The 11,481-nt window shown below is 36.4% G+C and overlaps 3 protein-coding genes across 5 annotated transcripts; 2 read left to right on the plus strand and 1 right to left on the minus strand.

The window, feature by feature from the left end:
* Positions 1-738: 738 nt before the first annotated feature.
* LOC18028962 (peptidyl-prolyl cis-trans isomerase CYP21-1) lies at positions 739-3,427 on the minus strand. The gene is made up of 8 exons (XM_006412105.2): positions 3,306-3,427; positions 3,000-3,184; positions 2,179-2,260; positions 1,947-1,994; positions 1,838-1,861; positions 1,576-1,758; positions 1,404-1,479; positions 739-1,111 (listed from the first exon to the last, which is right to left on the minus strand). Exons 2-8 carry the CDS (start codon positions 3,096-3,098, stop codon positions 949-951), a joined length of 675 nt encoding a protein of 224 aa, XP_006412168.1. The 5' UTR covers positions 3,099-3,184; positions 3,306-3,427; the 3' UTR covers positions 739-948.
* A 4,400-nt stretch (positions 3,428-7,827) lies between these two features.
* On the plus strand, positions 7,828-10,457 carry LOC18028963 (protein NUCLEAR FUSION DEFECTIVE 4). 2 transcript variants are annotated; one of them, XM_006412106.2, is made up of 3 exons: positions 7,828-8,220; positions 8,316-9,196; positions 9,786-10,457. In XM_006412106.2, the coding sequence occupies exons 1-3, from the start codon at positions 7,879-7,881 to the stop codon at positions 10,255-10,257; spliced, it is 1,695 nt and encodes a 564-aa protein (XP_006412169.1). In that variant the 5' UTR covers positions 7,828-7,878; the 3' UTR covers positions 10,258-10,457. The 2 variants fall into 2 exon arrangements, with proteins under 2 accessions (XP_006412169.1, XP_024004671.1); XM_024148903.1 differs by having other exon boundaries at positions 8,316-9,200; positions 9,786-10,195.
* Positions 10,458-10,560: 103 nt separating this feature from the next.
* Positions 10,561-11,245, plus strand: LOC112082360. 2 transcript variants are annotated; one of them, XM_024150025.1, is made up of 2 exons: positions 10,561-10,679; positions 10,754-11,245. In XM_024150025.1, the coding sequence occupies exons 1-2, from the start codon at positions 10,606-10,608 to the stop codon at positions 11,124-11,126; spliced, it is 447 nt and encodes a 148-aa protein (XP_024005793.1). In that variant the 5' UTR covers positions 10,561-10,605; the 3' UTR covers positions 11,127-11,245. The 2 variants fall into 2 exon arrangements, with proteins under 2 accessions (XP_024005793.1, XP_024005794.1); XM_024150026.1 differs by having other exon boundaries at positions 10,769-11,245.
* Positions 11,246-11,481: the final 236 nt, after the last annotated feature.

The following is an 11,481-nucleotide window of genomic DNA, read 5'->3' on the forward strand; positions in this document are numbered from 1 at the left end:
CCATGTCTGTATAGATTTGTGGATAACAATAAGCCCACTGTCCATACATGAATTTTGATTAGGTGTAAGTAGATAATAGCATTAGCATGTGTCTCTCTCTATATACATGGCTTATGATTTAAATTGATGAATAGCTCTTTTGCAGTTTGTTATTGGGAGGTTTTGTTTGTAACATTTGGTGGCTTGTCTTCTAAAGTTGTTGAATAGTTACGCTTTGACTTGTAGCGCAGTACTTGTGTTCGTTTCTTCTTTGGAATTATCCCTTTTACCATCTCATTCTGGTTCTTTCATTTTTTTGTTGTTGTTTCAATATTGTCATTCGATATATATAGAGAATCTGCACCTTAAGTTGTGAAATATTACGTCTTGATTTGAGTGTCTTGATGTTTAAATAAAAATGGCTATATAATCAGCGACGACATCTGAGGTTTAACCTTACCCAACTTATAAAAGCTGAGCTTCGGAATGGTTTTTTTTTTTTTTTTAATTCATCGGTTTTAAATGATTTATTTAGAGAAGTAGTAGAATTGTTACTAGTTGGCAAATAGGGTCCACTATATACCAAAAGTTACCAAAGCTTTTTAAAAATTTGCAATATAAGGGTGGAAACAAAAAAATTGCATGTTTACAAGTTGAAAATGTCTTTAAATAATCAAATTAATTATCATGTTTACAATAAATATATGAACTTTTCATAAATACCAGATATCTACTTAACTGTAGACTGAACTAAAAATCATGTACTCCATATAAAGTCTACAGAAATTTAGGAGATAAACCTTAAGCGAAGAGCTACAGATGCTTTCAGCTTAAAACACTAACTACATTGGCATTGTGTTCAGAATTCAGATCATCAACATGAGCAAAAAGAAAAAGAACAAAAAAACAGAGAGGATAGCACAAGAACAGAACCGGATTTGCTGAGATGTGTAATCTAGGTTGTCTTTGTCATCTTTCTTCATCCCATTTGTCTATAGGAATCTCTCCAGAATCAGCAATCACAACTTTCTTCCGGGGTTTACCACTGTAAGTTCCAGCTCCACCTTCAATGGCGAATACATTGTCCATTCCTTGTATCACCTTCCCTAACACCACATGTGCTCCTTCCAACCTGCACATAGTTAACACAACCTTCATATCTTAAACTTTTTTAAAATAAAATCTACACTGAAATCCATGAGTGAAACCGCCACAAATATCCAATGTGTTTTGACTTCACATATTATTCTAGTGTAGGATCTGTTTGTTTGAATGTATGATCTTGTCCAAACCACATCTATATTTTTCATTTTCAACCGCATGTTGGATCCCTAGAGGTTAGTCGAGAACAAAGCTAAAAATGGGTGTGTCTACCTTCAATTTGGAGTTCTTGATCTCATTTTTAGAGTGAGAGGAGAGCTTACCAGCTAGCCTTGACAGTAGTGATAAAGAACTGTGAGCCATTAGAATCGGGTCCTGTATTAGCCATCGCTACAACACCTACAAATACAAATTCGTTTTCCTATGTCAGGACATAATATTATTTTTCCAAGGAGTTCTTCAAATTTCCTAAGTTGGAAGAGAGAATAATCGTACCTGCGTGCGAATGCTTTATCTTGAAATTTTCATCAGGAAAGGTACCGCCATAAATTGACTCACTCCCTTTTCCATCCCCATGGATAATGTCTCCTCCTTGGATTACAAATCCAGATATTATACGATGAAACGGTGTTCCTTTATAATGTAGAGGCTTTCCGTTTGAAGATTTTCCTTTCTCTCCTAAGTTTTATATTCAGATCCATTTAATCAGGAATTGAAGCACTCAGTCCAAGATAAACCAAATCATTCAAGTACAAACCTGTGCATAAGGCCCTGAAATTTTCTGCGAAAAAAAAAAGAAATCTAACATTAGAAACTATTTGAATAAATACACCGAATTGTTTGCATTCAAGATGCCAAAGACATACCTACAGTTTTGGGTACAACACTGCCATATAGTCCAATAACGATCCTGCCTGCAAAGAAGTATATCACAGAAAGCAAAATTATCAGAAGTTGAAGGAAGCAGATGACAAAGAATGGATCCCCAGAACTCATGTACATAACGCAAATTAAAAAAAATGCTTCACTTCAACAAAGGTGGAGAATGGATTTTTGGTTTTCTCTCTTATACCACCTATTATACAGAAAGGAATATACCTAAGCGTTGGCCATCGATATCAACATCGAGAAATACTCTGTGTGTGATTTCATAATCCTCGATTACTTGCTTCTCCTCCTCCTAAGCATCAAGAGAGCAAACAAATCAGGCACTTATGCAAACACCATAGGTTAGTTATGCTGTGAAGGGTCCAGCAATGATCCTCTGCTGAGGTCTCTAATAGCTAAAGTAGAATAGTAGATGCCAGAAAGATCTAGCAGGCATATATTCGAACTCATTTCCTAACTTGCTTACGACTTAAGAGTAGTAGAACAGCTTCCCTATACTAAACCTACTCTCTCCTCTACTCTTTTCAGATTTACCTGGCCATGAAAGATCAAAGAACAGGCTATAACTACTGACACTAAGACCTAACAACAATGCTAAGACAAGCATAAACATCGGCCGGAGCATTAGAAAAAGCTAGAACAAGTTCCACATTGTTATCCTGGCACCATAATCATCATCAGGTTATGATGCTTTCGAGGTTAAACAAATGCATATTAAGAATGGCTACTTTTAACTAAACGAACAAACACATATCACACACTAATAAGCTCCTTTGGCAAACTCACTTATACACTTCAATGTGCTTAACCAAAAGAGAATACTCGTAATCCAAGCAACACTAATCAGACATCACAAAAGGGTTTCATAGAATCAGATCTCTCATCAACTTTTAAAAGAGTGATTTCGATATTTCAGCAGAAAAAACTACGGAAATTCCGAATAAACACCAAGAGCCCTCAAACAGATCCGCCAAAAAAATGTAATACGTTTGAAGAAATAAAATCAAAATGGGTCGGAGAAAAAACCGTACTTTCCTGGTGTTGGAGAGCGCGAAGATGAGGAAAATCGTTAGGGCAACCAGGAGAAGGAGGCACCTGGGCTGTAGCAAAAACGAGATCTCTCTACGCATCTTTGTTCTTTCTTCTTCTTCTTAAGAATTCATCTCATGCCAACAAAAAATAAATAAAGAACTCGATCCCAGCCTCGAAATCGATGCTGAAGAAGAAACAAACAAAAACAAAAGAAGAAAAAAAAGTCAGAAACTTCACTCTTTTAAGATCTCTTTCTCTCTCTCTCTCTCTCTTTTTCTCTCCAAGTTCTTTGCAATGGAAATTACAGAATTCACTGAAAAACTTTTGCTCGGCGTTATGATTCCGAAAGCGAAGCCGTAGGACTGGGGATTTGTGCAATCTTCGCGGCAATCAAGTGTACAGTCCAAATCGATCCCAGTTCCACAATATTATCATTATGTCCTTCGATGAAGATGATCTTTGTGATCTGCTAATGGGCCTAAATAAACGAATAACGGGCCATTTTTTATCACTGTCTCAGTTACAATCAACTTAAATGGGCTTTTGCTTCAGTTGGCCTAAAGATGTATATATATGTATATATGTATATGTAGATTTGCATCTGCACATTGTTGGTAGCACAATTTGAGATGGTCTAATGCCGTTGGAGGTCGTATCGATTCTTAGGTTATCCATTCGATGTACGATTCCTAGATTACAAATCGGATCCAAATAGTCATAGCAAAAATTATAACTTGCAATAGGTTTATAAGCAATGTATGCCATACAATAATGTACCAAGTATAAATAGTTGAATAGGTTTTCTTTGTGGCATGCAACTTAAACCACTAGAACAGTCTGGTTGTATATTGCAATGTCAGCGTTTCTCTGTGTTTCTCTCTTTTCATTTATTTAGTACTACTAAATTTTTGGTCCTACTCGGCTTGATCTTTAAAGAGACAGATATCTGTTTATTTGTCACTTTCTCAGTTTTTCTATTTTGTCATCAATATAGCAGCACAAACGTCTAAGTAACAAAAAAAGGTTTAATCGTGATGAGTGTATGTATCTGGTTCAAATGTAAACCAACGGGCAACTACTGATAGTTGGTAGGTGAGATATTTTGGGATCATCATAACTCATGAAACCACATTATGAATAGCATGAATCTTTTTTTTTTCCTGGGGTGAATGTTTATGTTAAACATTGTGCCTTTTTCAATTCTCTTCCACAAAAATTCCGTAAGAGGAATCTAAATTACAGACCCTATAATCCATTTGAAATTACGAAATTCCAAGTAAATTAGTTTACTAAAATTTTCAAAATCTACATTTTCAAAAAATTCTACATAACATTGTCAAAAATATAAATCAATGTAAGAAATAAAAGAGAACATCGAAAAACTAAACCATAAAAAAAAAAACTGAACCACATGATTCAGATAGATAGAAAACAAATTCAATTATCGGCTCCATCCCATTAAATTGTAAAGAAATTAATTAAACAGTGAATGTTATGCTTGTCAGCTTGTATATATACATTACCCCACGTTTAATAGAAAAAATCTTTTATTTTATGGAGTCGTGGTTTATAAATCCTACAGCATTTAATGTTTCCGTCTTTTTTATTCAAAATATCTTTTGTGATAAGCAAATTGTGATAACCTCGTCCACAAATCAGATCACTTATTTCACATAATTATACTAATTGTGGCAATTGTGACCACTTCGCCCACAATAATACAATGATAGAGACATGTCCATATCACTCAGTTACTGTTCGAAATCCCGAATTGGCCCCATCAGTTTTCATTGCTCTTATCATGAAATTTAACTGGCAAGTGGCAAAATAAGCATTCAAATATATCATGAGATATTTTGTGGAACATGTTTTATTTCCCAAATCTGTGATACACCGATGCTCATTTTTGTGTGTATTATTGTATATTCTATTCAGCATTACTTCAAACTGATCTTAAAGCCTACAAACTAATACATAGAGGTTTAGGTTTTCTGTAGTGATATGATAATTTAGACCAAACGGAAATTGGAGAACATAGAAGACCAATCACTTTGTGCAAAATGCATTATTCGTATAATGATAAAAGTACTGGAGTATCAAAAATTGGTAATTCATGCGTGATAAAAAGCTGTTTCTTCTATCCCGATGAAACGTATCTGAAGTTATATATTATTAGTATCGAGTCATTAGGGTAATGTCGGAATTGTCTTGAATTTAATTATTAAAACTTCCTTTTTCCAAAGGAAAAAATTGCTTACAAGAGAAGAAAGAGGCTGAGAATTCCGTGTTATGGATAACTGGATAAGATGATCAATAGCATCGCTATATATCACACACACGTATATATGTGTTCCCACCAAAACCGATGATCTACAGACCGTAATATTCACTATTGAAAAAGAAAGTAAAAATCTTTATAAAAACATATACAGAACGAAGAACATATTGTAAAATAAAAAAGGATTATAATTATTCACTTTATATAAACAACTTCCTACTCACTCAACTTTTTGAGAACAATTTTTTTATTGAAAGTTTCTCAAGTATTAAATTGCATGCGGATGCGGTACTGTTGTATCTTATATAGTGCATATGAAAGCAAACTCTGAATAACTAAAATTTAAAACCATCGTCATCAGAACATGAGACTAATCTGCAAAATTCTGATAAATGTTCCGTACGCACAAGCATAAAAAGAAAAAGAAATACAAGGCTTGGCGATATGAAACGCTAGAGTTGTACACGACATGTTTTCATCCAAATTAAAAGGTCGTGTGTATTTTTGGTGGTAAATTTGACAAATCCAAAAACAAAAAAAGTAGTAGAGTGAACTAGTGCTATTATTATTATTATTGACAATAACAATTATATATAGTAATAGTGATGTGCCTGAGAAGCTTGATTCAAGTCATTTTGTTTTTAACTAGTTAACAAAAAAAAAAACATTACAAAGAAAGACACATAAAATAAGAGAAAGAAAAGTGATATACGACTTTTAAAAAACTATTATCTTGCTTAAAATCGAATCGAGCCAAACCAAACCAAAGCAAAATAAATTTGGGGTTCATTGAGTTGAATTTATTTTTGAACTAGTTAACAAATTTAAGATATAACGACTTTTTTTTTCTTTTTTTTTTTTTGTAACAGCGACTTTTATTTTTACACTAGGGAAAATAGAGTAGATGCGTACGTAGAGGCACATGTATTTTCTAAATCACGATGCAGATTTGTTATAACTAAACACACATGTATAATAATATATGGACTTGGATTGGACGTGTGTATCGGTGACTGGGAGCTTTCTAAGTTGTAATGAAAAATCACCCATGTAACATTACGTACCTAATATGTATATGGGGACCTATATATGTGCCCTTGGAGTTAATTATTCAGATAGTTGACTATCATTCTATTTTTTTTTCTTTAATGTGATATAACTTGGGAGACAAGCTGCCTGTATATTATTAAAAAAAAAAATTATGCTGCCTGTAACACTACGATACGACCATTTCTTGATGAAGTACCAATCGTCAGGTAAACCGTTTTACATAATATATGGGGACTAATATATTCGTACAATTCTTTGTTTTTTTTCTCGTTGGTAAGTGCATTGGAATTGTTTATGGTAGGCACTTGTCGGCATCAGTCCCGAAATGTAACAGAGAAATATGTAATTTTTTTTTAATAACTCTTTCGAAATCAAACATTTTGCTGTAGATTTTGAACACCCAATACTACCTCCTCGGTACGCATAGCTCATATTATCAGATAGCAAAAATAAACCAAATATTATCCGAATGAAAAGTACTATAAAACCAAAGCGAACTGTCAGAAAAAAAAAAAAAACCAAAGCGAACTGGAAGGTTCTAGCAATATGTAATGAGCCGCACTAGTTGATTTCCAAACAGTTCGTACGATATTTTTACGTTTTCATGTCATGTTTCGTACAACTGTTTATGACTATATTCTTTGGCCAATCAAAAGCATTTATTATTATTTAGTGTTGTCGTAAGATAGTTTTTTTTTTTTTTGGGCCGGTCATTAGAAGGAGGAACCACCATAAAAGCACGACCGCAAGATAGTTTTTGTAATAATATTACATCTAGGAAAGTCATTTTATGCCTGAGTTAACTCATTACTACAATAGCCATGGCTCCGATTGGGGTATTCATGGGAATTTGAGTCTTTTAGAATGGAGCAAATGTTGAAGAAAAAAAATATAGAGCTTTACTAAAAAAACATTGTTTTTGTTTGTTTAATGGTTGATCTTCTTAGAAGAAAAAATTCTGGCAGCTTTACATAGGGTCTTGAAGAAACACCTTTTCTTTATATAAAACCATGTGGTCATGTATATTATATTCAAATAAGTATAAAAAAAAAAAACTTACAGAAACATGAACTTTCATGCTTGGAAGAAACAATTGGCCAAAACCATCCACTGCTAATCATCCTACTTGACCATATTTTAATTATCACCCTTCACAAAATATCTCACCAAAAGTATAAAGCATTTTGCATTAATTTCTTGTCGACATCCTAAAACAAAAATAAAGATAAACAATGCGAATGAAAAACACACAAAAAAGGAGCACACCGTAATTTCATTCCACGGCTTGCAGTTGCAGACCTTCACCGTACGTGTCTTTTTCGTACTTTCTCTGTTCGTCATTCCTAAATGTAATAAATAACCAATATTTTAATGAGTGTTAAATAGAATTAAAATAAATACTTTCTACAAAAAGATAAAGATGAAATTCCCCAAAAAAAAAATTAAAATAAACGTAACCTTTTCACCTTTAAAACCGTACGCAGAGAGCTCAACGACCCACACACTTAAAAAAAAAATCATCTTTCTTTCTTCGTCTCCTGAATTCTCAAATGGGTTTCGGGAGATCTTCTTCTTCTTCTTCATCATCGTCGGCTCTGAAATGGCTTGGTTTCGTTACGGCTGTTTGGGTCCAATCAATCTCCGGCAACAACTACACCTTCTCCAATTACTCCGACGCTCTCAAATCCCTAATGAACCTCACTCAGCTCGAGCTAAACAACCTCTCTGTCGCTAAAGACGTCGGAAAAGCATTCGGAATCCTCGCCGGACTTGCTTCCGATCGTCTTTCCACTCCCGTCATCCTCCTCATCGGCTGTTTCGAAGGCCTTCTCGGTTATGGTGTACAATGGCTCGTCGTTAGCCGCACGATCCAACCTCTATCTTACTGGCAGGTGCTGATTTAGATTCCTAATTTTCGAAATTGGAAAACCCTAGATTAGATTTCTCTTCAATTTCGACGCTGATTTTGATGTTCGCTCTTGTGTAGATGTGTGTTTTCCTCTGTATGGGAGGAAACAGCACGACGTGGATGAACACGGCGGTTCTGGTCACTTGCATACGAAATTTCCGGCGGAATCGTGGTCCGGTTTCTGGGATTCTCAAAGGATACGTCGGTTTAAGCACTGCGATTTTCACGGATCTGTGCACTGCTCTGTTTTCTGCCGATCCGGCTTCTTTTCTGGTTCTCCTCGCCGTCGTTCCTTTCGCCGTTTGTCTCACGGCGGTTTTCTTCCTCCGTGAAATCCCTCCGGCTACTTCCGCCGCCGAGGAAGACGAGGAGACTAAGTACTTCGCTGTGTTCAACATCGTCGCGGTTGTGGTTGCTGTTTACCTTCAGTCGTATGACATCATCGGAATCAAAACCGGAGCATTCTCCGTCGCATTCGCCTCTATACTTCTCGTCCTATTAGCTTCTCCCATCGCCGTCCCTTTCCACGCGTTTATCCGGAGCTTAAATCTGAAAGATCGCGACGAAGAAGACGTGGAAGGACGAATCGACGAACCGTTGCTGAGATCTGAGACCGTGGAGGAGACGGTGGTTGGTGCTGCTGCGGCGGCGGATAACGAGTTTCCACTGTCTCCTAAGCTTTTGAAGGAGGAGGAAGAGAGCCACGTGGCGATAGAGAAGAGGAGGCCGGTGCTTGGAGAAGACCATACCATACTCGAAGCGTTGTTGACCGTTGACTTTTGGGTGTTGTTCGTGTCGTTCCTGTGTGGGGTAGGTACTGGTTTAGCCGTGATGAACAATATGGGCCAGATTGGGCTTGCGCTTGGTTACACCGACGTCTCCATTTTTGTCTCCATGATGAGCATTTGGGGATTCTTTGGCCGGATTCTCTCCGGTACCATCTCCGAGCACTTTATCAAGTAAGTCACTGCTCACTTTCCAATTAAAGAATTCGTTTAAATAGGGAAACTAAATTAATAATTGGAAAATAAATGATTATTACATCGAATCTTGTTAAAGTTGTAACGTGACTTTGAAAATTCTCATCATCATTTAAAGCAAACTATATTCTGTGAGTTCCCCAGTGAAGTCAGATTCCTCTGTTTCATATCCTTGCTTTGCCGCTAAGGGAGAAAATAGTATTCCTATTATAGTATTGCTTTCTTCTTCTGTTACTTCGAATTGAATATATTTCCATTTACTTGATATTTCTTTTCAATAAAAGCATGAAATTAATTCCATTTGGGTAGCTAAATTACTACTTATGGAGAAGTTTCCTTGTCCATCAATAGACCGGTCCAATATCTAGTGCTGGGGGACCATTTAGAAAAGTTTCCATTTTTTTTTGTGTTACCTTTTTGCGTCGAAAGATCTTTTTAGATCTTCTTGAAATTTATTTGACAACATTAGATCGTGGGACATTGAATAGTCTTGTTTTTAAGGGAACTTTTTATTGCATAAAAATCTTGAAAATGTGATATTTTTTTTTTGTTTCTTCCAATTCTATAGAAAATCAGGAACACCAAGACCATTATGGAACGCAGCATCACAAATCATCATGGCCGTAGGATATCTACTGATGGCTTTAGCCATGCCCGGTTCACTATACATCGGTTCAATGGTGGTTGGGGTTTGCTACGGAGTACGGTTAGCCATAACCGTACCAACAGCCTCAGAGCTATTCGGTCTCAAATACTACGGGCTCATCTACAACATCCTCGTACTTAATCTACCACTAGGCTCGTTCCTCTTCTCGGGTCTTCTCGCCGGTTTGCTCTACGATGCTGAAGCCACACCGACCCCTGGTGGAGGGAATACGTGTGTAGGAGCTCACTGTTACCGTCTTATCTTCATTGTAATGGCGTTTACTTCCATTATCGGGGTTACTTTAGACATTTTGCTTGCGTTTAGAACGAAGGAGATCTATGCGAAGATTCATGCGAGCAAGAAGTCTAAGAAATCTAGTGGTAATCTTCGATGAGAGTTCAAGTATAAAGTTGAATCTCGTTTTGCTTTTGGTAAAATCAATTTTTTGGGGTATGTTAGTTCTATACGTAGATTATTGTCTTCTTGAAAGATTTATGTTAATGTTGTCAAAGAAAGTTTTATGTTCATTATAGTTGGATAATAAACCAGTTGTATGATGTACGTTCAAATAATGGAAATCGGTATTTTCACTCTGTTTATTTGCTGTTAATTTTTACTCTTTTGCCAGTAAGAAGGTAGAATCTATAGACGGTGTTAGTCTAATCTAATAAGAGAAACGTCGAAAAGGGAAAAAAACAAATAAAGTGGAACAGAGGCAACAAGTTCCTAGTGCGGGAAAGCTATGGCGGAAATGGGCGGAGCTCATTCTCAAACTTCAGTTCTTGCTCTGTCTTCGTCTCTCTATCTTATTCCTCTGTAAATCCCTGATCTCTCTCGCTCGTATTAGTCGTCTGTTTTCAAATTCATCTTTATTGATATTCAGTGTGAAGTGTAAATGAAAACAGAGAAGACAACCGCTCATCACAAATCAAGCAGAATCCGAAGAGAAAGCTGGAGGATTACTTGGATCCAGTTCTTCTACACACGATCTCTTCCAGAATCGGTCGAACGGAGACGAAGGAAAAGCAGATGGAGAGGAAGGATGTCTTCGTGAATACAAATCCGAGAAAGGAATTCGATTGGCCTGTTGACCGATTGGATCCACTAATCAACGATCCGAATCGCGACACTGCGCGAGGTCATTCCGGGGAAAAGACGGCGGAACACGGGATACTTGCTCCGACCATCCCGTCGTTGAGCAAACGCCGCCGAAGCGCTTTCCCGATATGGATGGTGAAGGATAACAAACTCGGCGCAGGATAGCAAATTTATTGAAGCGATAACGTGCGCTGAATATCGCCGAGGAATTTGATACGTCGCCGTTTCTTACTACATATTCAGTACAGTGTATTGACGGAATTTCATTTACTCACACACAAGAAACTAGTAAAAGAAAAAACAATTTGAAAAACAAAAACGGAATGAAGTTAAGAGAACAAGAATCCAGAACAAGCTTAAACTCAATTATTATTTGGTATACAATCTAAAATCAATATAATAGTTTTGACTTACAACATAGTCTATACATTCATAACAATATCTATGAGCGAGCATCACCAGTCAATGTATATATATACACAGAGCTTCATCAAACGTTTGAGAAGTCAGATAGAACACG

This window comes from Eutrema salsugineum, unplaced genomic scaffold (genome assembly GCF_000478725.1).
Source record: "Eutrema salsugineum unplaced genomic scaffold, Eutsalg1_0 scaffold_1, whole genome shotgun sequence".
Classification (NCBI taxonomy): Eukaryota; Viridiplantae; Streptophyta; class Magnoliopsida; order Brassicales; family Brassicaceae; genus Eutrema; species Eutrema salsugineum.

Coding starts and splice junctions, on each gene's coding strand:
- LOC18028963 (XM_006412106.2), top strand. CDS start 7,879: ATGGGTTTCGGGAGATCTTCTTCTTCTTCTTCATCATCGTCGGCTCTG. Junction 8,221..8,315: donor AACCTCTATCTTACTGGCAG/GTGCTGATTTAG, acceptor GCTCTTGTGTAG/ATGTGTGTTTTCCTCTGTAT. Junction 9,197..9,785: donor ATCTCCGAGCACTTTATCAA/GTAAGTCACTGC, acceptor CCAATTCTATAG/AAAATCAGGAACACCAAGAC.
- LOC18028962 (XM_006412105.2), bottom strand. CDS start 3,098: ATGCGTAGAGAGATCTCGTTTTTGCTACAGCCCAGGTGCCTCCTTCTC. Junction 1,862..1,946: donor TGTTGTACCCAAAACTGTAG/GTATGTCTTTGG, acceptor TTTTTTTCGCAG/AAAATTTCAGGGCCTTATGC. Junction 1,480..1,575: donor GATAAAGCATTCGCACGCAG/GTACGATTATTC, acceptor TTGTATTTGTAG/GTGTTGTAGCGATGGCTAAT.
- LOC112082360 (XM_024150025.1), top strand. CDS start 10,606: ATGGCGGAAATGGGCGGAGCTCATTCTCAAACTTCAGTTCTTGCTCTG. Junction 10,680..10,753: donor TCTCTCTATCTTATTCCTCT/GTAAATCCCTGA, acceptor TTCAGTGTGAAG/TGTAAATGAAAACAGAGAAG.